Source organism: Heptranchias perlo, chromosome 9, assembly GCF_035084215.1.
Source record: "Heptranchias perlo isolate sHepPer1 chromosome 9, sHepPer1.hap1, whole genome shotgun sequence".
In the NCBI taxonomy this organism is placed as follows: domain Eukaryota; kingdom Metazoa; phylum Chordata; class Chondrichthyes; order Hexanchiformes; family Hexanchidae; genus Heptranchias; species Heptranchias perlo.
The window spans coordinates 25,819,531-25,841,155 of NC_090333.1; the positions used below are offsets into that span (position 1 = coordinate 25,819,531).

At 41.3% G+C, this 21,625-nt stretch overlaps 1 protein-coding gene across 1 annotated transcript in view; it reads left to right on the top strand.

The window, feature by feature from the left end:
- rad54l (RAD54 like) overlaps window positions 1–21,077 on the top strand; it is a 33,841-nt gene extending 12,764 nt beyond the window's left edge. The window contains exons 8-18 of the mRNA XM_067989672.1: window positions 306–430; window positions 1,476–1,626; window positions 1,906–2,032; window positions 3,226–3,300; window positions 4,911–5,050; window positions 10,025–10,135; window positions 12,675–12,798; window positions 14,631–14,709; window positions 16,778–16,957; window positions 19,656–19,819; window positions 20,596–21,077. Of these exons, the coding sequence (XP_067845773.1) occupies window positions 306–430; window positions 1,476–1,626; window positions 1,906–2,032; window positions 3,226–3,300; window positions 4,911–5,050; window positions 10,025–10,135; window positions 12,675–12,798; window positions 14,631–14,709; window positions 16,778–16,957; window positions 19,656–19,819; window positions 20,596–20,797 (1,478 nt within the window). The 3' untranslated portion in view covers window positions 20,798–21,077. The remainder of the gene's footprint in view (window positions 1–305; window positions 431–1,475; window positions 1,627–1,905; window positions 2,033–3,225; window positions 3,301–4,910; window positions 5,051–10,024; window positions 10,136–12,674; window positions 12,799–14,630; window positions 14,710–16,777; window positions 16,958–19,655; window positions 19,820–20,595) is intronic.
- Window positions 21,078–21,625: the final 548 nt, after the last annotated feature.

Below are 21,625 nucleotides of genomic sequence, written 5' to 3' on the forward strand. Positions count from 1 at the left end.
GACAATGTTAAATTTGAGGTGCTGAGGAACTGGGAGCCAATGTAGGTCAGCAAGGTGATGGGGCTTGGTGTGGGATAGGACACAGGCAGCAGAGTTTTGGACAAGCTAAAGTTTACAATTGACAGCGATTATAAAAAGTTTTAAGTACATCGTATCATACTGCAGAAAATTATTTTACTGATAAACTTTATTGTTTGAGAATGCTCAAACTTGATAGGCCTCCATTGTAACTTGCTGCTTTAAGTAGAAACCCATATCCTGACTGTATGATTTATTTCATATTCATCTTTTTCCTCCCTGCACAGCCACGTTCATGAGCCAGCATGGGTTGCGGATTCCAACTCCAATTCTCATAATTTCTTATGAGACATTCCGGCTACACGCTGAAGTGCTTTGCAGGGGTGCTGTTGGTTTGGTCATCTGTGATGAGGTAGAATGCCATGTAACTTAGTTCAGTCTTCATGTTATGCTGCAATTGAACCACACTGCCATTCTGTGTGAAATCTGACCAATTAGGGTATATTTAGTGCTTGACCAACTTTCATTTGCTTCATATTTTGCTTATATTAACTGTCGCAACGTGTATACATGATAGCATATCTACTCAATTCACAAGATTACAAGATAATTTTAGATGGGGGAAGGCTATTTGGCCCACTTTAATTCATCCATCCAGAGAGATCCTAATGAATGTCCCCCCATTTGTAGCATCAAATTGTTTCTTAAATGATTTGCCTGCACTACTGTATCTAAAGTTTATTCCACACACTGATCGTTCTTTGTGTGAATTAGAATTTTCTGATCTCAGTCCCAAAATTACATCTTAGTAGTTTGACCCTACAGTTTATTTTAAAGTAATATTCTGGGTTAAGTTTTTCTGTACCCTCAACAATATTGTATGCCTCTATAACTTCACTTTTAGACACATCCTTTCTAGGCTGATTGCCTAATAAGCAACAACATTAATTCACAATGTTCCTTAAGTTCTACATCTTACCTACAGATTCGGAACACACCGTGTACAAGCTGATTATTCACTTATGACATATGCCTCAGTATCGGTTCCTGTACGAGTGTAGTGTGCAGCAAAAGCTAATGTTTCATTTAGGTCTGGTATGCTGTGGGTTGTGTGTGACTTCTATGCATGATGTATGTGTAACCACCATGACAGAAATTTGAGGAGAGGTTACATGATGAGGTTAAGGATCTTCAAGGGTACTGTACCTCTGTAAATAGTGTATATCTGCTGTACGAGTGATGTACGATCCTGTGTGAAATATATTTGGTATCTGCGTGCATGCAGTGTGTATTGTATAACTTTGAAAGGAACATTTCACTTTTACCACAAGTTAAATTTTAATTTCTTCCATATTTTTGTAGGTTTTTAAAATTAAAAATGATATTTTAAAACATAAATAGAATTATGCAAGCGAAAGCTTTCTAAAGTACTCTGGTCTGTTTCATTTAAATCACAGGGCCACAGGTTGAAGAATTCAGAGAACCAGACATACCAGGCTCTGAACAATCTAAATGCCAAGCGCCGTGTGTTGATCTCTGGAACTCCAATCCAGAATGACCTGCTCGAGTACTTTAGCCTTGTACATTTTGTTAATGCAGGAATACTCGGTAAGTATTTGTTTCAGTTGTATGATTTGTACAGTCTTATTTTGGTTAAAATTGGACCATTGCAAACATTTACCATAACTGCAGAGTCCTTTCTATAACTAGTCGTTGGTTGCACTCTACAAATGAAATATCAGTTTCTGAATTGAATTCCTTTCTGCTCAACATGATGAGAATTAAAAGCTGTAAAGATAATCTAGTACCTAAAGGTTCACTTCATGTAGCTATTGGGACTTAGTTCTCCAGAAGATTCATATTTGTTCAAACCTTTCTTCTCTTAAGGGACTGCACAGGAATTTAAAAAGCGATTTGAACTGCCCATCTTGAAGGGCCGTGATGCAGATGCAAGTGAGAATGAAAGACAGCATGGTGAGGAGAAACTAAAAGAATTGATCAGCGTTGTGAATGGGTAAGAGAACAGGTATTTAAGAAAATAAATCTTTGGCAAGAGAATTACTGGTATTATGCTGGAATACCTCCTGTATCTTTTTTTGTATTTGTTCTTGGGACATGGGTGACACTGGCAAGGTCACATTTATTGCCCATCCCTAGTTGCTCTGAGAAGGAGGTGGTGGGCCTCCTCCTTGAATTGCTGCAGTCCTTCTGGTGATGGTGCTCCCACAATGGTGTAAGGAGTTCCAGGATTTTGACATAGTGACGATGAAGGAATGCCAATATATATCCAAATATGAATTAAAAACAGAAAATTCTGGAAATATTCAGCAAGTCAGGCAGCATCTGTGGAGAAAGAAACAGAGTTAACATTTCAGGTCGATGATCTTTCGTTAGAATGGAAGAAGTGAAAGATTTAACAGTTTTTAAGCAAGTACAGAGCCAGGCAAAAGGGGGGATGGAAGGAGGGTGGGGAGGGGAGGAAAGAACAAAAAGTCTGTGATAGGGTGGAGGGCAAGAGTGATTAAATGACAAAAGGGATGATGGTGCAAGGCAAGGAGGGCGGTAATGGGACAGGTTAGGAAACAAAAGATGGGTCTGTACTTGCTTAAAAACTGTTAAATCTTTAACTTCTTCCATTTCTGACGAATGATCATCGACTTGAAATGTTAACTCTGTTTCTTTCTCCATAGATGCTGCCTGACTTGCTGAGTATTTCCATCATTTTTGTTTATTGTTTCAGATTTCCAGCATCTGCAGTATTTTGCTTCCAAATATGAATGTTGTGTGTCCTTAAGGGGAACTTGGAGTTGATGATGTTCCCATGACATTGCTGCTCTTGTTTTTCTCAGTGATAGAGGTTGCAGGGGAGATAGGTGCTCAAGTTTACGGATGTAAAATATGTCAAACTGTGACTTGTATACTTCATCTTACAATATTTACTTTTCATGGTAAAGACTCCTTCCTTGTTTGTTGCTTATATGTGATGGCCTCAATTGATAAGTGCTGTAATCATTAACACCCCAAAACTAGCAGAAGTAAGGATCCCGACGAAAAATTTGTGAATGCATTTAGTTATAAATCCAATTTATTTCTGACTTTTTTCACTCCTTTTTTTAACCTGGGTTAACAGATGGTGCCTTCACCTGGGTATGCGCTTTCTGATTTGTTCTATCTTACTTATTGCCCCCCCACAAATCCTCATTTCAGGTGTTTAATTCGAAGAACATCAGATATTCTCTCCAAATACTTGCCGGTGAAGATTGAGCAGATTGTCTGCTGCAGGTAATATCACTAATTTAATATTGTATGTGTTTAGTTATATTATGCCTAATCCAGATTCTTTAATGCAAAAGCCAGTCGACCTACTCCTTGTTTCAGTTTAAGTCCTTCATCTCGACTCAGCAGGTCTGAACCAGGACACAGGGTAATATACTCCTTATTTTATACTGACACACAAGTCAACACTATAGAGAGCAGAGGGGTAACGTGCTCCTTATTCTGTAGTGATACACAGGGGTACTAGACGACGACTCCTGCATGTAGTTTTGGCCACTGAATCTCAGGAAAGATATATTGGCCTTGGAAGGGGTGCAGTGCAGATTCACTAGAATGATACCAGAATATAAAGGGTGAAATTATGAGTACAGGTTGCATAAACTTGGCTTGTATTCCCTTGAGTTTAGAAGTTTGAGGGGTGATCTAATCAAGGGGTGTAAAATGATTAAAGGATGTGATAGAGTAGATACAGAGAAACTATTTCCTCTGATGGGGGAATCCAGAACAAGAGGACACAATCTTAAAATTGGAGCTAGGCCATTTAGGAGAGAAATCAGGAAACACTTTTCCACACAAAGGGTAGTGAAAATCTGGAACTCTTACCCCCTAAAAAGCGGTAGATGCTGGGACATTTGAAATTTTCAAGACTGAGATTGATAGATTTTTGTTGGCTAAGGATATCAAGGGGTATGGAACAAAGGTGGGTAAGTGGAGTTGAGGTATGGATCACCATGATCTAATTGAATGGCGGAACAGTTTAGAGGATCTGAATGGCCTAATTCTGTTCCTATGTTCTTCCCATTGAACATGATCAGGACTGACTGCATAATGCAATCCTTATTCTTTATCGATAAGCAGGAGCAATCTTATGGTGAGCACTGTGGAAGGAACTAATACACTCTAAAATAGCACAGCCATTTCAGTGCAATTTTATCAGAATCTGTGCAATGACTTCTATTCCGAGTATCAGGGAATTACTTCTGTTGGAGGGGAAGATAAAAAATTATTTGGGGAAGCTCAGCTCTGTAAATCCAACTAATGTGCTAACAGAGGAAGCTTTTGCTGTCTTTAATAATGATTGTAAACAATTTTACAACACCAAGTTATAGTCCAACAATTTTTATTTGAAATCTACAAGCTTTCGGAGGCTTCCTCCTTCGTCAGGTAAATGTGTAAATGTACATTTACCTGACGAAGGAGGAAGCCTCCGAAAGCTTGTAGATTTCAAATAAAAATTGTTGGACTATAACTTGGTGTTGTAAAATTGTTTACAATTGTCAACCCCAGTCCATCACCGGCATCTCCACATCTTTAATAATGATCACATTCATCACTACTGCAGTCTTATTGGTTTTGCTCTGCATGACATTTTTTAAATCAAATAATATATGACTAATATGACCTGGGCAGTTATAATTGAATTACAGTTGTCCAGTTGAATATATTTACACCCATCTTAAGCAGATAGATGCTTCTATCACTGGAGCCTGCTTTCTTTTGAACCCCCCACCCATCTGCAGCAGAAAAGGATAAGAAAATTAGATGAATCTGCACTTCTCCTCCCCCATGTCATTCACTTCCATAATTTTAATTAAACTTCTTCCTCTTCTCTTTAGACTCACTTCTCTGCAGTCAGAGTTGTACAAGCTGTTCTTAAAACAAGCCAAACCGGCATTAGAACTGGAGCAAGCTCACAGTGGGAAGATGAGCGTCTCCTCTCTCTCTTCGATTACCTCACTGAAAAAACTTTGTAACCGTGAGTAGTAAAATAATTGGATTTGGATTCATTGCTTTTGTGTCTTAATGTCTGAAAAGCTAGCTGTTTGAAATAGAGATTTCATGCTTTATCAAAAGCAAAATACTGCAGATGCTGAAAATCTGAAATAAAAACAGAAAATGCTGGAAATACTCAGCAAGTCAGGCAGCATCTGAGGAGAAAGACAGTTTTTTTTTCAAAAAATATACTTTATTCATAAAATTTGCAGAAATACAATACAGTTGTCATATCACATTCCAAACGTACGCAGTACAGATTATACAATTTGCAGGTTACATCAAGTACAGTTCAACGAACACATTGTACATAATTACAGTTCATGACACTCTTGGGTGCCTCATTGCATTACACTCAATACAGATTATTGATTACAGGTATGTTACAGATTCTTTACAGGTACATTACATCAATTTGAATTTTACATTCTGCCCGAGGGGGTTTTTCCCTGATTGCAGCCCCTCTGTATACAATGGCGGGAAGGCTCTAAACGGTTGCCTTTCCCCACAGAGCCTTTTCGGCGGCCGCACCCAGCTTCAGTGCGTCCCTGAGCATGTGGTCCTGGACCTTGGAATGTGCCAGTCTGCAACACTCGGTCGAGGACAGCTCCTTGCACTGGAAGACCAGCAAGTTTCGGGCAGACCAAAGAGTGTCTTTCACCGAGTTGATGGTCTTCCATCAGCAGTTGATGTCTGTCTCGGTGTGCGTCCCCGGGAACAGCCCGTAGAGCACAGAAACCTGTGTTACGGAACTGCTCAGGACGAACCTGGACAGATACCACTGCATCTCTCTCCAGACCTTCTTTGCAAAGGCACATTCCAGAAGGAGATGGGTGACGGTCTCGACTCCACAGCAGCCTCCTCTGGGACAGCGCGCGGTGGCGCTGAGAGTCCGGGAGTGCATGAAGGATCTGACGGGAAGGGCCCATCTCACCACCAGCCAAGCTATGTCTTGGTGCTTGTTTGAAAGCTCTGGCGATGAGGCGTTCTCTGCCAAATGACATTGGCAGCCTGCTCGGGGAACCAACGGACAGGATCCATCATCTCATTTTCCCGCAGGGTCTCGAGGACGTTACGTGCGGACCACTTGCTGATCGCCTTGTGGTCAAAGGTGTTTTTCTGCACAAACTTTTTAACGAAGGACAGGTGGGGCGGAACAGTCTAACAGGACGGAGCGTTCCGTGGCAGCGTGGCCAGGCCCATCCTTCTCAACACCGGTGACAGATAGAACCTCAGCACGTAGTGACACTTTGTGTTTGCGTACCGAGGGTCTACGCACAGCTTGATGCAGCCGCACACAAAGGTGGCCATCAGGATGAGGGCCATGTTGGGCACGCCTTTCCCCCCTCTCTCTGGAGATTTGTACATCGTGTCCCTGCGGACACGGTCCATTTTTGATCTCCAGATAAAGTGGAAGATAGCTCAGGTGACTGTCGCGGCGCAGGAACGAGGTATGGGCCAGACCTGTGCCACGTACAGCAACACCGAGAGCACCTCGCACCCGATGACCAGGTTCTTGTCCACGATCGAGAGGTATCGTCGATCCCATAGTCCCAGTTTCTGCTTCACCTTGGAGATACGCTCCTCCCAGTTTTTGGTGCACGCCCCGGCCCCCCCGAACCAGATCCCCAGCACCTTCAGGTAATCCGACCTGACGGTGAAGGGGACAAAGGATCGGTGGGTCCAGTTCCCAAAGAACATGACCTCGCTCTTGGTACGATTTACCCTGGCCCCCGAGGCCAGTTCGAACTGGTCGCAGATGCTCATCAAACTGCGGACAGACAGCTGATCCGAGCAAAAGACGGCGACGTCGTCCATGTACAGGGAGGCCTTGACCTGAGTCCCTCCGCTGCCTGGGATCGTCACCCCTCTTATGCCCGCATCCTTCCTGATGGACTCTGCAAATGGTTCGATGCAACACACGAACAAGACGGAGGAGAGAGGACAGCCCTGCCTGACTCCAGATTTGATCAGAAAGCTATCTGATTCCCACCCGTTGATTGAAACTGCGCTACTGATGTCAGTTTAGAGCAGTTGGATCCAATTGCGGATTCCCTCCCCAAACCCCATTTTGGAGAGCACGTCCATCTTGTATGTGTGGAATATTCTGTCAAAGGCCTTCTCCTGGTCCAGGCTGATCAGGCAGGTGTTCACCCCCTGTCCTGTACGTAGGCAATCGTATCCCTGAGTAGCGCCAGGCTATCAGAGATCTTCCTGCCGGGTAGGCGCAGGTCTGATCGGGGTGGAACACCACCTCCAGGGCTGACTTGACCCGATTGGCGATGACCTTGGACAGAATTTTATAGTCCACGTCAAGTAGTGAGATGGGTTGCCGATTTTTGATTTCTTCCCTCTCCCCCTTCTGCTTGTAGATGAGGGTGATGATGCCTTTCCGCATGGAATCTGACATGCTGCCTGCCAGGAGTATACCCCCGTACGCTTCCAGCAGGTCTGGGCCTATCCAGTCCCACAGAGTCGAGTACAACTCCACCGATAGTCTTACTCCTCTCGAAGGAACGGACGGCCTTTGTCATTTCGTCCAGAGTTAGCGGGTGATCTAGACTCTCCCGCTTGCTGTCGTCTAGAACCTCCGTGATAGATGACAAGAAGGACTGGGAGGCCGCGCTGTCTGTGGGCTTCGTGTCGTACAGTCCGGCATAAAAGGATTTGCAGATCCTCAGTATGTCGGGCTGCGAGGACATGACCGAGCCGTCCTCTTCCTTCAGGCTGCTGAACACGGAGCTCTCTCTGTGCACCTTTTGGAAGAAGAAACGCGAGCAAGTCTCGTCCTGCTCCACGGAGCGGACTCTGGACCGGAAGATGATCTTGGAGGCCTCGAGGCAAAGAGCGAGGCTTGCTGGTCCTTCACCTCTCTGAGTTCCTCCCCGACATCGATCCCCATCGACTGCAGCAGGAGAAGATTCTGCATGCTTTTCTGGAGTCGGGACGTTTCCCTCTGCCTCTCTCTCGCCTTCTGAACACCTTTGAGGATGAAGAACCTCTTGATGTTCACCTTGATGGCTTCCCACCAGTGCGCTGGGGAATCAGAGGGGCTTTACGGTTCTCCAACCTTTGTAATCCCTCTTCAGTTCCTCAATGTTTCCCAGGGTCAACAGTTTCACGTTGAGCTTCCATATCCCCCTGCTCAGAGTTAATGTATCAGGTCAATGACCTTTCATCAGAATTGGAAGAAGTGAAAGATTTAACAGTTTTTAAGCAAGTACAGAGCCAGGGAAAGGCAGGGGGAGGAAGGGGAGGGGAGGATAGAACAAAAGGGAAGGTCTGTGATAGGGTGAAGGGCAAGAGTGATTAAATGACAAAAGGGATGATGGTGCAAGGCAAGAAGGGTTGTTATGGACAAGTAAAGAAACAAAAGATGGGTGTAGAGGAGCTGTAAATGGCAACAGCAGAACCATTAGCAGCACCTGCTGTCTGAGAAAATGGGTGCAGTGGTTATGGTCTGAAGTTATTGAAATCAGTGTTGAGTCTGGAAGGTTGTAAAGTGCCTAAACGAAAGATGAGGTGCTATTCCTTGAGTTTCATTGGAACAGCGTAGGAGGTTGAGATCAGAGAGGTGGGAGTGGGACGGAAAATTAAAATGTCAGGCGACCGGAAGGTCAGGGCCCCCCTTGCGGACCTTCCCACCATCCAGGGCCCCAAACACTCTTTCTAGGTGATACAGCGATTTACTTGTACTTCTTTCAATTAAGTATACTGTATTCGCTGCTCATGATGTGGTCTCCTCTACACTGGCGAGACCAAACGCAGATTGGGTGATCGCTTTGCTGAACACCTCCGCTCAGTCCGCAAATGTGAACCTGACCTTCCGGTCGCTTGCCATTTTAATTCTCCGTTTTTGATTTGAACATAATGAGATGTAGGAAAAGCAAGCAGGAAGGCATATTTGAAGCTTACAAGGAATTAAGGTTCAGAGAAGCACTGATCATTGTAGTGTCAGTAAAATAAAGAGTTTGTGATGGGTTTTGCCTATTTTGTGCACAACAAGGTTCCACAAACAATGTGATAATGACCAGATAATCTGTTTTTTTAGTGATGTTGGTTGAGGGATAAATATTGGCCAGGATACTGGGGAGAACTCCCGTGCTCTTCTTCGAAGAGTGCCATGGGATCTTCTACATCCACATGACAGGGCAGACGGGACCTCAGTTTACCGTCTCATCAAGTGTTGGTCTAGATTTTGTACTCAAGTCCCTGGAATGGCACTTGAACCCACAACCTAGTGACTCAGAGGTGAGAATGTTACCACTGAGACAGGGCTGACACCTAATGTCAATAGATAAAAAATTAAAGGTGAAGCTGTCAAAGGTAAGATTGCACTTTTGCAACTGAAGAATTGAATAAAGGCAAGATTTCATTCCCCCATTGAAGAACAAGATCAGACGAATTATACCAGTAAACACTATATTTCAGACTATTAATACTAATTATGAGATTGGATTATGCAATGTCACCTTAGGCCTGGGACCCGGTTTCAAATCTATCCCAGACTGAAGGGTTTAAAGTCTCCTCTCTCAGCCTAGTTCCTGTGGGCATGCAGAACAAAACTCTCTGTATTTTTGCCATAAATTGGCCTTGCTCAGATACCACTAGGATGACTGATGTGCAGATGGGAACATTCATAACTGTTGTAGTAGATGTGTCCTTCTGAGGTTGGGAGTTAAGTCACATTGCTGGGATAAAGTAGAGGGAACAGGCTTGCTGTACGTCTCAAGGCAACCAATTGCAATGCAAAGGCCTGGGAGCAGTTTGCCTTGGAAGTTGGCGGAATCCAAAGAATGGGAGGGAAAAGAAATAAAAAGTAAAATTGTACAGAAATCAGGGTACACTTTTTTTTGACACCATGAAGGAATTAGATCAAAAACGAATAATTCCCTTTATGTGGGGAAAGCTGTCACTTCTGTTTTTCCTAATGTTCAGTATCATCTTTTCTGCCCAGACCCAGCATTGATCTACGAGAAATGTGTGGAAGGTGAAGAAGGATTTCAGGGAGCACTCGATCTCTTTCCATCAGGATACAGCACAAAATCAGTGGAACCTCAATTGTCTGGTAAAACTTCAAGTCAATGCATATTAAACTTGGGCTGGGGAAAAAATCCTTTTTTAACTCAGCAACTGGTGAAATGTCATGTGGCTTTAAAAGCAATCAGATTGAAGTACATTTCCAGGTTTAATATTTAGGTTTGCATAAAGAATTCTCACTCCTGACCGCTGTCCAGTGACCATGCTGTAGAGTGTTCATGTAAGGGTGTCAGGTGAGGACAGAATTGGGCTTGACAGTGACATCCCCATAATTGAATGGCATGTTAACTGTTACTGTCTAGAAGGAAGGTCACTTGGGTGAGGTGCCTGCAGGTGTCCGGAGTTCATAGATCCAATCTAAACATTCTGTGCATTCCTTCTATTTGCTGAGTGTAATTGACAGCAGCCTCTCTCCCTGTGATGTCTGCAAAACAGTGGTGTCACCAGATGCTTTTGTATTGTTTTTTTGGCCCGTCTCCTGCAGCTGCCAGCCACATCAACCTGCCAGATCCTTTAGATCGGTGAGAGTAAGTCCTGTTTTTCACCTGGGTGTTGCTGACTGTTGCCAATGATAGCAGCATGTTTCAGTGATGATGTTGTGATTTTCTGTCACGAGGTTATTAGGCATGAATGTCTCCATTCCTCTGTAGTGACGTCATGACGTTCCCACGTGCACGTTTCTCCAAAAAGTCATGGCCAGCCTGCATGTGTACTGAACATTTGGTTCTCAGTGCAGCTCATTTACAAGAAGGCTGATCACATGTTACTAAACTCACCTCACTGTCCTGAGACCAAGGATGCAATGTAAAAGCAGCTGCCACTTTCAGCCTGACAGCAGGCAAAGCTTTATTTTTTTTAATACTGTATACACATGCGTGTGCCAACAACTAGTTGTTAACATTATAGGATTTAAATGAATGTTTGGAATGATTGGGTTTAGATAAAGTAAATAAAGAGAAACTGTTTCCATTGGTGGAAGGGTCGAGAACCAGAGGACACAGATTTAAGGTGCTTGATTGGCAAAAGAACCAAAGGCGACATAAGGAAAAACTTTTTTACGCAGCGAGTGGTTGTGATCTGGAATACCCTGTGGTGGAAGCAGATTCAATTGTAGCTTTCAAAAAGGAATTGGATAAATATTTGAAAGGAAAAAATTTGCAGGGCTACGGGGAAAGAGCACGGGAATGGGACTAACTGGATTGCTCTTCCAAAGAGCCAGCATGGGCTCGATGGGCCATATAGCCTCCTTCTGTGCAGTATCCATTCTATGATTCTATATTTTGTAGCTGATACTGGTACTCGAAAATTTTGCAAAGGAAGTGTCAGGGAACAAAGTAATAGGATATCAGTCAGATGACTCACTGATGCACGTCTAGCTTATATTATTTCTACATTATAGAAAAATGTTTGCTTACAAATATTTATTATGGGTGCGTCAATACAGTGGTGCATCCCAATGCACTGCAGATCAGTGATCTAATCACTATTTTGAAAATAAACCACCGATGCTTACTAGGATGTTAAAAGAAAATGTCTCCCACTCAGAACAGGCCTGTGAAGAGCGACTGTTAGGTATTTTTTCCCTCGGTATGTTTTCTAGTATTACTACAGTTCTGGAAATTTCAGACAGAAGGAGGTCATTTGGACCATCATGCCTGTGTCAGTGAGCTTGAGATTGAAGCTAATTACTATAATCCCATTTCAAGCTCTTTCCCTGTACGCTTTAATACTTTTCTCTTCAAATGTTTATCTAATTCCCGGTTCCTGCGATGAACTCTACTTCAATAGCCTCTTGCAGTGAATTCATATCCTAGTGACCCTTTGCATGAAAAGAATTCCTCTAAATTCTCCCTTTATGCTTTTAATACTAATCCTAAATGTATGCTCCCTTGTTACTGTTTCACCACCTAGTAGAAATGATCTCTATTTACTCCCTCAAATGCTTCAAATACTTCGAACAACTCTATTAAAACTCCCATAACTTTCTCAACTCTCTCATCATAACTACTGTTGGGGGCAAGGTCCGGTTGCAGCATCTGTATAAAGTACAAACTGTCCCCCTTTATTAAGGGGGGATTTTGCTGGAGCAGAATTTTCTTTCTGGAATGTTCCGGGCCAAGACCTCAACCTGGAAGACTTGTCGTGGTTGTCATTTGTGCTACTCCATTGTACTAAATGCTGGACCAGCATGCAGTGCATTCAGGGAAGATGATATGCGAACGGTGGGAATTCTGGCTGAATGTTTTTGATATCTGGCTTCCTGGGGGCAGGCAAAATTACGTCCCGCCCATGCTGCCAGAGGAAATTCCCTCATTGCTATCTTTGGGCAGAGGCCTGCGTAACCGGGTTCCACCCAATTTTCCACTCTGCCTGCAATCACCCTGGGTAACTCCCTAGGTATACCTCAGGTCCTGAGGAAATTCAGGGTCCGGGCTTTACAAACAAACACCTTTGTCTTGAACAGCATGTGAAATACTCCTATTTCAATATTTAAGTGACAGCGTGGAAAATATACTTTTAATACAAATTCTTTTAATCCTTCCACGTTTTACTGTTTTTTGTTCCAGGCAAGATGCTTATCCTTGACTATATCTTGGCCATGACTCGAAGTACTAGTTCGGATAAGGTGGTGCTAGTATCAAACTACACACAGACTCTGGATTTGTTTGAGAAGCTCTGCAGAGACAGGAGGTGAGTTGTATGACATTATAAGTAAACAAATGATATATTGGACCAGTTTGGATTTCCTACATAATGTGGAAAAGAGGAACTCTCCTTACTTCAAAAACCTTTCAACATGGAATTATGTAACTTAAATCCTACAAGATACTAGCCGAAGTATTTTGGGGAAAAAAAACAGCAACAAGAATTTGGTTATCTGATTTGGGCTGAGGATGACAGCAGCTATAAACGTTGGCTGTTATGGGTATAAATGGTGTTGAATCAATTTATTGTACATTCAGGGCATCCCAAAGTGGGAGATCTCCCTGCTCTTCAAATAGTGGGTTCTTTAATGTCAACTTGAACAGTATAAACGTGGTGATTAATAACACACCTGAATGACACCAATGCAGCATTCCCTCTGAACCGAAGAGTGAACCTAGATTATGTGCTGAAATCTTAGAGTGGGGCTTGAACCCACAACTTTCTGATTAAGGTGAGAGCGCTACCAGTTTGACCAATTGTGCTTCCTTTCTGATGCTGCAAAATCATATCAGATATTGACTTAAGTGTGTTTGTGATGTCAGTCTTTAGACTTCTGAGTGTTGCTGGATGGAAAAAGGAACCTTTGGCACTCATATTCAACCAGTCAGAGGCCTTTTTATTAATGTGGATTGAATCTCCAAAATGGATTTTGAGATACGAGCAATACAAAAATAAAAAGTACAGTATTTAAAAATTTCTAAAAATGTTACCAGGTGTCCGCCTTGGCTCAATGGTAGCATTCTCGCCTCTGAGTCAGAAGATTATGGGTTCAAGTTCCATTCCAGAGATGAGCGCATAATCTAGGCTGACCAATGCAGAATTGAGGGAGTGCTGCACTGTCGGAGGTGCCGTCTTTCAGATGAGGTGTTAAACCGAGGTCCCATCTGCCATCTCAGGTGAACGTAAAAGATCCCATAGCACTATTCGAAGAAGAGCAGGAGAGTTCTCCCTGGTCTCCTGGCCAATATTTATACCTTAACCAAGATCACTAAAATAGATTAACTGGTCATTATCTCATTGCTGTTTGTGGGACCTTGTGGTGTGCAAATTGGCTGCCACGTTTCCTACATTACAACAGTAACTACACTTCAAAAGTACTACTTTGGCAATAAAGCGATTTGAGACATCCTGAGGTCATGAAAAGTGCTATATAAATGCAAGTCCTTTCTTTATAGAAATGTTGAGATTTATTATTTTGAAATAAAGTAATTGTAACAAAAATAGAAGAGAATGGGGAAGGAGAGGTGGCAAGCAGAATATTAAAACGGAAAGAAAATAGTGTTTTTTTTGTAATTTGGGGATATTACAGTAATTAAACTACTTCTTGCAACTGAGTGGTTTTTTTTCGACATTGTGGTATTTGAGCTGAAAACAATGGATAGCTGAGGGGAGCTGAAGCTGTCAGCAATCTAAGGGTTATATTTAAATAATTTATTTTGAGGATTGGGGTAGATGCCATAAAGGTGGTGCGACAAAGGTGAACACGCAATAAAGATGATGGAGATACAAAACCTGAAGTTGTATGGGCCACATGATACCATGCAGCTTTTGCTTCTAGATCACAGCTTTAGTCACAGGGAATTGTATATATTATATATGTATGCAAATAAAAAAGTGAGACGGTCCTTTGGTTCATTTCTGTTCCAGTTGAGTTTTTATGTTGCTGTAGTTTTAGTTCCATATTCACACTGCAGACTAAGTGGATCCTGTAGCTGAACCAGATGGGCTGAATGTTTGTTTCTTGTTGTTTAGTATTGTATAATATTTACTTCTCCCTGAAGGAAGAATAACATTTTAATGTGTTTTCCTTCTGTCAGATACCTGTATGTTAGATTGGATGGTACCATGACGGTAAAAAAGAGGGCCAAGATTGTGGAGCGTTTTAATAATCCCACAGTAAGTGACAGCACATGTCTTTGTCAATAATTTATTGCCATACAGTAATTTCTGATTCCTCTACATGGAGATAATGTGCCACGGGGCTTGAAATGTAAAACAACACAACCAATAGTTGACAAGTCACTGGCGCTCCAACATAGTAGTAACTAAAAATGGAGTTGCTCTACCTATATATAGAAGTTCCATGTTTATGAAAGCATGGTAGCGTAACTATCCATTGACACTTGGCAAGCCCCTGATATCCTTATTTGATGCTAACTACACATTTATCGAAGCTGCATCCTGTTTCAGGCTGACCTGGCATTATGGTTTTCAGTATTTTATCATACCTTTCAGGGTTCTTGTACTGAGATTAGTAAAATGAAGCTGCAGATAGGAAGTAATCAAATTCTTAAAATTAATTCAAGGTGAGCCAACAACTGTCTCATCTTCACCATATCAACAAATTGAGATGGTGAAGATGAGACAGTTGTTGGCTCACCTTGAGATTGAGATGCCAGATTGCTTTATTTGCAATGAAACTGGTGGTTTTTCTTTTCTTAATTTACACAAGTATAAAGTAGTGTATCTTTCACAGATTCAATAAAGTCGGTAACATTTTAGATATTTTTAGCAAGATTTGGTTTTGGCTGTTTTCACTGTGTGACTTCTGCTGACGTGTGTGATATGCTATCTAGTTAATTTCCTAAATAATTTATTGCAGGGTTCTCAAACTTAGATGAGCTGAGAGGTTGGGAGAATCTGAATCAATGCTCTTTTTTTATTTGGAATGGTGCTAATACTGCTGCAGTGTTCTTCCTGATTGCCTGGAATCTGGCTCGTATATCTGCTGTTTCAGCTGCCTGCATTTCCTTAAATTCTCTTGGTCTCTCCACACATCATTCCAAACTCCAGAAAAGGGAGGGGGGATGGAAATGTTGCAGTGACAAAAGTTATAACAAGAAAGCGGAGGAATAATGGCACTATATGAAAAGAAATGGAAGAAAAGCAATAAAGCAAAAGGGAAAGGAAGTGGAGAATGAGAATGGATGTGGAGGAGGAGCAGGAAGAGAGGGAGAAGTGGAAGAGGAGCAGGAAGAGAGGGAGAAGTGGAAGAGGAGCAGGAAGAGAGGGAGATGTGGAAGAGGAGCAGGAAGAGAGGGAGATGTGGAGGAGGAGCAGGAAAGATAAAGAGTTAGCATTTATATAGCATCTTTCACATCCTCAAGATGTCTCAAAGTACTTCGCAGCAATTAATTACTTTTGAAGTGTAATCACTATTGTTTTATAGATAAATATGGCAGCCAATTTGCACACAGCAAATTTCTCATTAATTAGCAAGATGTGTGAAGATTAGAAAGCTCAGTGGGAGAAAAATTGTCACATGATGTTAAGCTCAGCCTGTGTTAAAACGAGTGATATCTGCTGACAAATCCTTTGCATATGCTCTTGCCTTCATTACCCTCTCCTTGTTATGATTCTCCCTGTTGTAAGATCACTGCCTCTTCCTACCTTTGTGTGATTTTTGATCATTAGAAAGTCTAACTATTAGCACATGAATTACAATCAAACCTCTTGATTGTAAACAATGGTTGTACAGAATGGTTCCTCGTGTTTGATTCCTTTCAAAATCCCTCCATGTAAAATGGTGCACAAATTCCAGCTATATACAAACTTTTTGTAAAAGTGGATTTCTATATTCATCCCAACTGAGTTATCCCAATCAAAATGGTAGTTAAGCTTCTCCATTCTCATTGTATATTTCTCAATAACATATAGTATTTTATTCAATGCCAAACATCGTGATTAAGTACTGCTATCTAGTTTAAATAATTATGCAACTAGTTTTTCATGCTGAAATTCAGTTCTTACGAAGTATCTCTATCAGAAATGTTAATCCATTCTGAAGTTTTACTTCCTGGCCATTTCTTGGCCTGTTGAGAAGGTCTTCTAATGTCTTAAAATGATGCTCCTTGATTAGTCAGGAAAGCCGTGAATATTTATAATTCTATTTTATAATTGTCATAAATTTTCAATTGGAAGTTGGGTTTTGCAAGGGTTTCATTATTATTCCATTTCATTATAGAGTCCTGAATTTATCTTCATGCTGAGTAGCAAAGCTGGTGGGTGTGGCTTGAATCTGATTGGTGCAAACCGACTGGTCATGTTTGATCCAGACTGGAATCCGGCTAATGATGAACAAGCGATGGCTCGTATATGGCGAGATGGACAGAAGAAGATTTGTTACATCTACAGGCTTTTGTCGGTAAGAATCTGATGGTTTGTTACAGTTGCTGTCCACAGATTCTCACAAGATCCTAAGATGCTGCATATAAACGATGAAGATCTGGAACTTAATTTGAAGGCAATAATCCAGTCAAGAAGTTTGTATCATCTGCTAAATCATGAGAGGTGCAGTTTATGATGCACCAGAATCCAGAGCTTGGATTAGTGATTTAATTTCCCTTTCAGAAGATGTAATTCCTGTATCAGTCAGTAAAGTAAATCTAAAAATTGTTGACTGTCAAATCCTGTGATTCACTTATGGGCTGCTTTTCGAAAACTCCCAGCCAGCCAAAATGTTGCATGTTATTAAATGGAATGATCATTTTTTTTTCGGTATGTTCCGATTTGGTAGTAATGTCCTGGGGTTGAGATGACAAATCACTAGAGGTCACTGCTTTCAGAGGCACGTATCCTAACCGCACCAAATTCCACTCACCCATCACCCCTATCCTTGCTGACCTACATAGGCTCTCAGACCCTAATTCCAACAATTTAAAATTCTCATCTTTGTGTTTAAATCACTTCATGGCCTAACCCCTCCCTTTGTAACCTCCTCCAGCCCTACAACCCCGTGCACTCCTCTATATCTGGCCTCTTGTGCATCACCCACCTTCCCCTCGTCCCACCACTGATGGCTATGCCTTCAGCCATCTAGGTCCTACCCTCTGGAATTCCTTCCCTAAACCTCTCTGACTTTCCATTTTCCTCTACTTTAAGATTCTCCTGAAAACCCACCTCTTTGGCCAAGCTTTTGGTCATCTCTTCTAATATCTCCTTTGGCTCGCCAACCATTTTTGTCTGATTACGCCTCTGAAGCGCCATGGGATGTTTTTCTATGTTAAAGGTGCTATATAAATGCAAGTTGTTACGTTATCCTATATAGAACAAAGCAGTTAGTGTGGCTTAAAGTTTTGTGTTTTCTGTCTGCAGTGATTGAGATACAGGGGTAGTTTTAAAAAACAAGAAAGATTCTATTTCTCTTGATAGGGATTGTGTGTGCGATATTTCACTAAACTTTGTTAATTATTCCTGGCTGATAGTATTTTGAATAGAAATTTGGGACAAAGATTAACAAATTTGATGTAAATCAGAGGCACAATCTTCATGTGAAACTGTGATCTTATGTCTTTTGAGCTTCTAAAATCTTCTTACCCTATATTATTTCGGCTTTCGTACCTTAGATCTCTCTGAGTCCCAAATCCCTGTACCTTTCACAATGTCTATTCATGCCTTCAGATGTAGGTAAGTTTTTGGTAACGTGCCAGGTGGGGCCGGGACAGCAAACTCTTTCGTAATTGCTATTAGGCATTGGACTTTAGCATGCTTCCATAAGTTCTCACTTCTGTCTTTGAAAGCAGTGGAGCATCACAATCAGCCCTCTGTTTATTCGCTTGATATCTTAAGCTTAAAAAATAAATAATGATATAGTTATATATTTACAGTAGAAAGTCTTTCATCCAACTTCTCAAGTAGACAAAATAATGAATAATATAATGCAATACTGACTTACTATTTTACTATTAATGTTTAGAAATGTTGTCCTTTTCTTTCTTGCAACCTCTTCTGACTTTGGGAGTCAGCTAATCTACCTCAGTTTTTTCCTATAAAAGGTGCAATTGTTTAACCACCTTCTGATAACTCATCTTGATGAACAGATCCAGCCACTTAAATACCCTTTCACCAGTTGCCATAGCTTATTTGGATTTTTCAGAACTAACAGTTGGATTAAAAATAATTGACTGTCATGGATTTAAGCAAATAAATCATACTTGTCTGTATTTGTTCAGTTAGCTTGGTTTCTCAATCCTACTTTTAAGTGTCAGGTTGGCTCTGTCGCTAGCACTCTTACTTCTGAGTTAGAAGATTGTGGGTTCAAGCCCAACTCTAGGGTTTAAGTACATAATCTAAATTAACACTTCAATACACTACTGAGAGAGTAGTACACATTGTGAATTGATATTTTTTGGTTTAACGCTTAAACCAAAGCCCTATCTGCCTGTTTGGGTGGACATTAAAGATTCCGTGGTATTATAAAAGCAGTGAGTTCTCCTACTGGTCATTCATCTCAATTGCTGTTTGTGGGATTTTACTGTGCACAATTGGCTGCTCTGTTTGCCCATATAACAACAGTGACTACACTTCAAAAGTAATCCATGGTTGTGAAGTGCTTTGAGTCATCCTGATGATGTGATATGGTGCTACCTAATTCAATGACTTATTCTTTAAAGCACTTTTGGCAGTGCCATTAGCATGTACTCTTTGGTACTACAGCATTGATATCTCATTTTGCAAAGCAGTTTTTTTTTTGCAGGGGAAGGGAAAATATAGCATCCCCGTAATAAACTTTGAGCTTTTCTGTAGATAGTTTTGGTAGCAAACATTTTCTAACATAAATTCTGACAAAAAAAAATTTGAGCTGAGCTTTATTTATGTCTTTAATTTTAATGAAGCTGTTTTTGATCACGTGCAGTGTCCTATCAGAAGTTAATGTGGTCCAGGTTTCAAAATATTATGAAAAATGATTGCTTCAGTAGAGAGAGGCTCAGTACTCAAGAAAATAATTCATTGTGTGAAGAGCTTTGAGACATTAGGATGTGGTAAGACACAAAATAAATGGAAATAATGTATTAAATGGGACCAAAGATAATTTATCCTAATAGTGTTCTGTGATGTTTCAGACAGGGACAATTGAGGAGAAGATTTTCCAGCGTCAGACTCATAAGAAGGCACTGAGTAGCTGTGTAGTGGATGAGGAGCAAGATGTTGAACGACACTTCTCTCTCGGAGAACTTAAGGAGCTCTTTACTCTAAATGAGAGCACAATCAGCGACACACACGATAGGTAACTATTATAATGGATCAATTTTACAGCTAACTTGAGCAGCAGTTATTTTGAATTGTACCAATTCAAGGAAACTTAGAGGTATAACGAGTTGGTGTAGAGGCAGGGTATGGATTGATGTTGACCTTGTTCTCCTGATGTTGGTAAGGTCATTGGGTATATGAAGAATAAGGGCAGGTGACACAAAGCAGAATTAAAACCCCAAGGAGAGAGAGGGAAATCAAGATATGACTTATTTAAAATGGCACTTGAGAATAGGAAATAGTGCACACTACAAGAGGGGGAGATGACCTAATAGAGAAAAAGTGTAAAGCACAGTTGGGGGTTTCAATATACTTTTTATTATTCTTCCCCTTATATCCCTGTACCACACATTGTCCCTGACAAGAAAACTGCTGTCTAGCAAGAGAGGTAGATCAGCAATCCAGAGTGACTTTATTTTTTCCCCTTCTGACTATGGGGAAATGACACACTGAAGACTGGTTGTTGTGTGTTTATCAGGGGATCCTCAAATCATAGCTGATTCCCCTTGATCAAAGTTGAATCTGTAGCATTCAGGTCAGAACACTGGCGTAAGGCACTGAAAGCAAGAGGAGTACTTAGAACATCCATCTAGTTAAAGGTCTAAACTGTGACCTGTCAATCGTTCTCGAATTCAGAACAGTGTCCCTTATTTCCTTAATTAATCACCCGCAATGGGTTTGTAAATTTCTGTACATTTATTAGTTGTGCGTATCTGAAGCTCACTAACGTGACCACCTGTTTCCTTTCTGCAGGTTGAAGTGTCGTCGATGTGTGAATGGACACCAGGTGCGCCCTCCCCCTGAAGGCTCAGATTGTACATCGGATCTCTCTCAGTGGAATCACTGTGCAGATAAACGTGGACTGCGAGACACCGTCCTTCAGACTGCTTGGGACGCTGCAGTCTCTTTCGTGTTTCATCACCATTCCCACGAGGAACAGCGTGGAGTTATCTGAGATGGGTAATTGCAGATGCAAAATTGGAATGAGGAAAGACTTGTCATTAATTGACAGTGCGTGAAATGGATTTGATGTCTCTATGGCGTCTGATTGCATTGCAGACTCTTAACAGTGTTGTGCTTTCAGCGGCGTCCCTCAACTTCATTAAGGAACGTGAATGAGCGTCAGCAGGCTCCTTAGTCTACCTTCACTTCAATTGATATAATTTGCATATTGAAGATATGCTGCCTTGTACACGTGCTTAAAAATATTTATCATTGTGCCTGGAAGTGCTCTTGGATGTTGTATCGTTTTCATTTAAAATATACCTGAGCCTTCTCCAGTGTATTGTCATTAGAACATGAAGGACAGTACAGCATATTATGTAGTTTTATAATCTATTCTGTGAATGGAGTAAGTGTTTTTCTGAACTACATTATGTATATAATATACATATTGCACAAGGCATTGGGAAGTTGTAAATTCGAGGTGGGGGGAAGAAATCAGTGGTGTTAAAGTATAAGTACAATGAGGAAAATGCAGTGCTTCAAATTCCACTTTTTTGAGGGATTTCTAGCTTGAAAATTCAGACAGTTTGATTATGTGATACCAACTTCCTTGTCTGTTGTCATCTCTGATACTGTCCAAAAGACAATTTATACAAATTTGAGCTTCTTGAAGACCATGCATCTTTAAGCCACATACTGTGTGCAAACATTTAAATACTACTGTACAATGGTGGTCAATTCAGATGTGTTATTGTAAGAATCACTGGTCCTCTGGAAAATGTACGTTTTCCTCCTATATTCATTTTTGCTTCCTCCTTGAAACACCAGGGCCCGATTT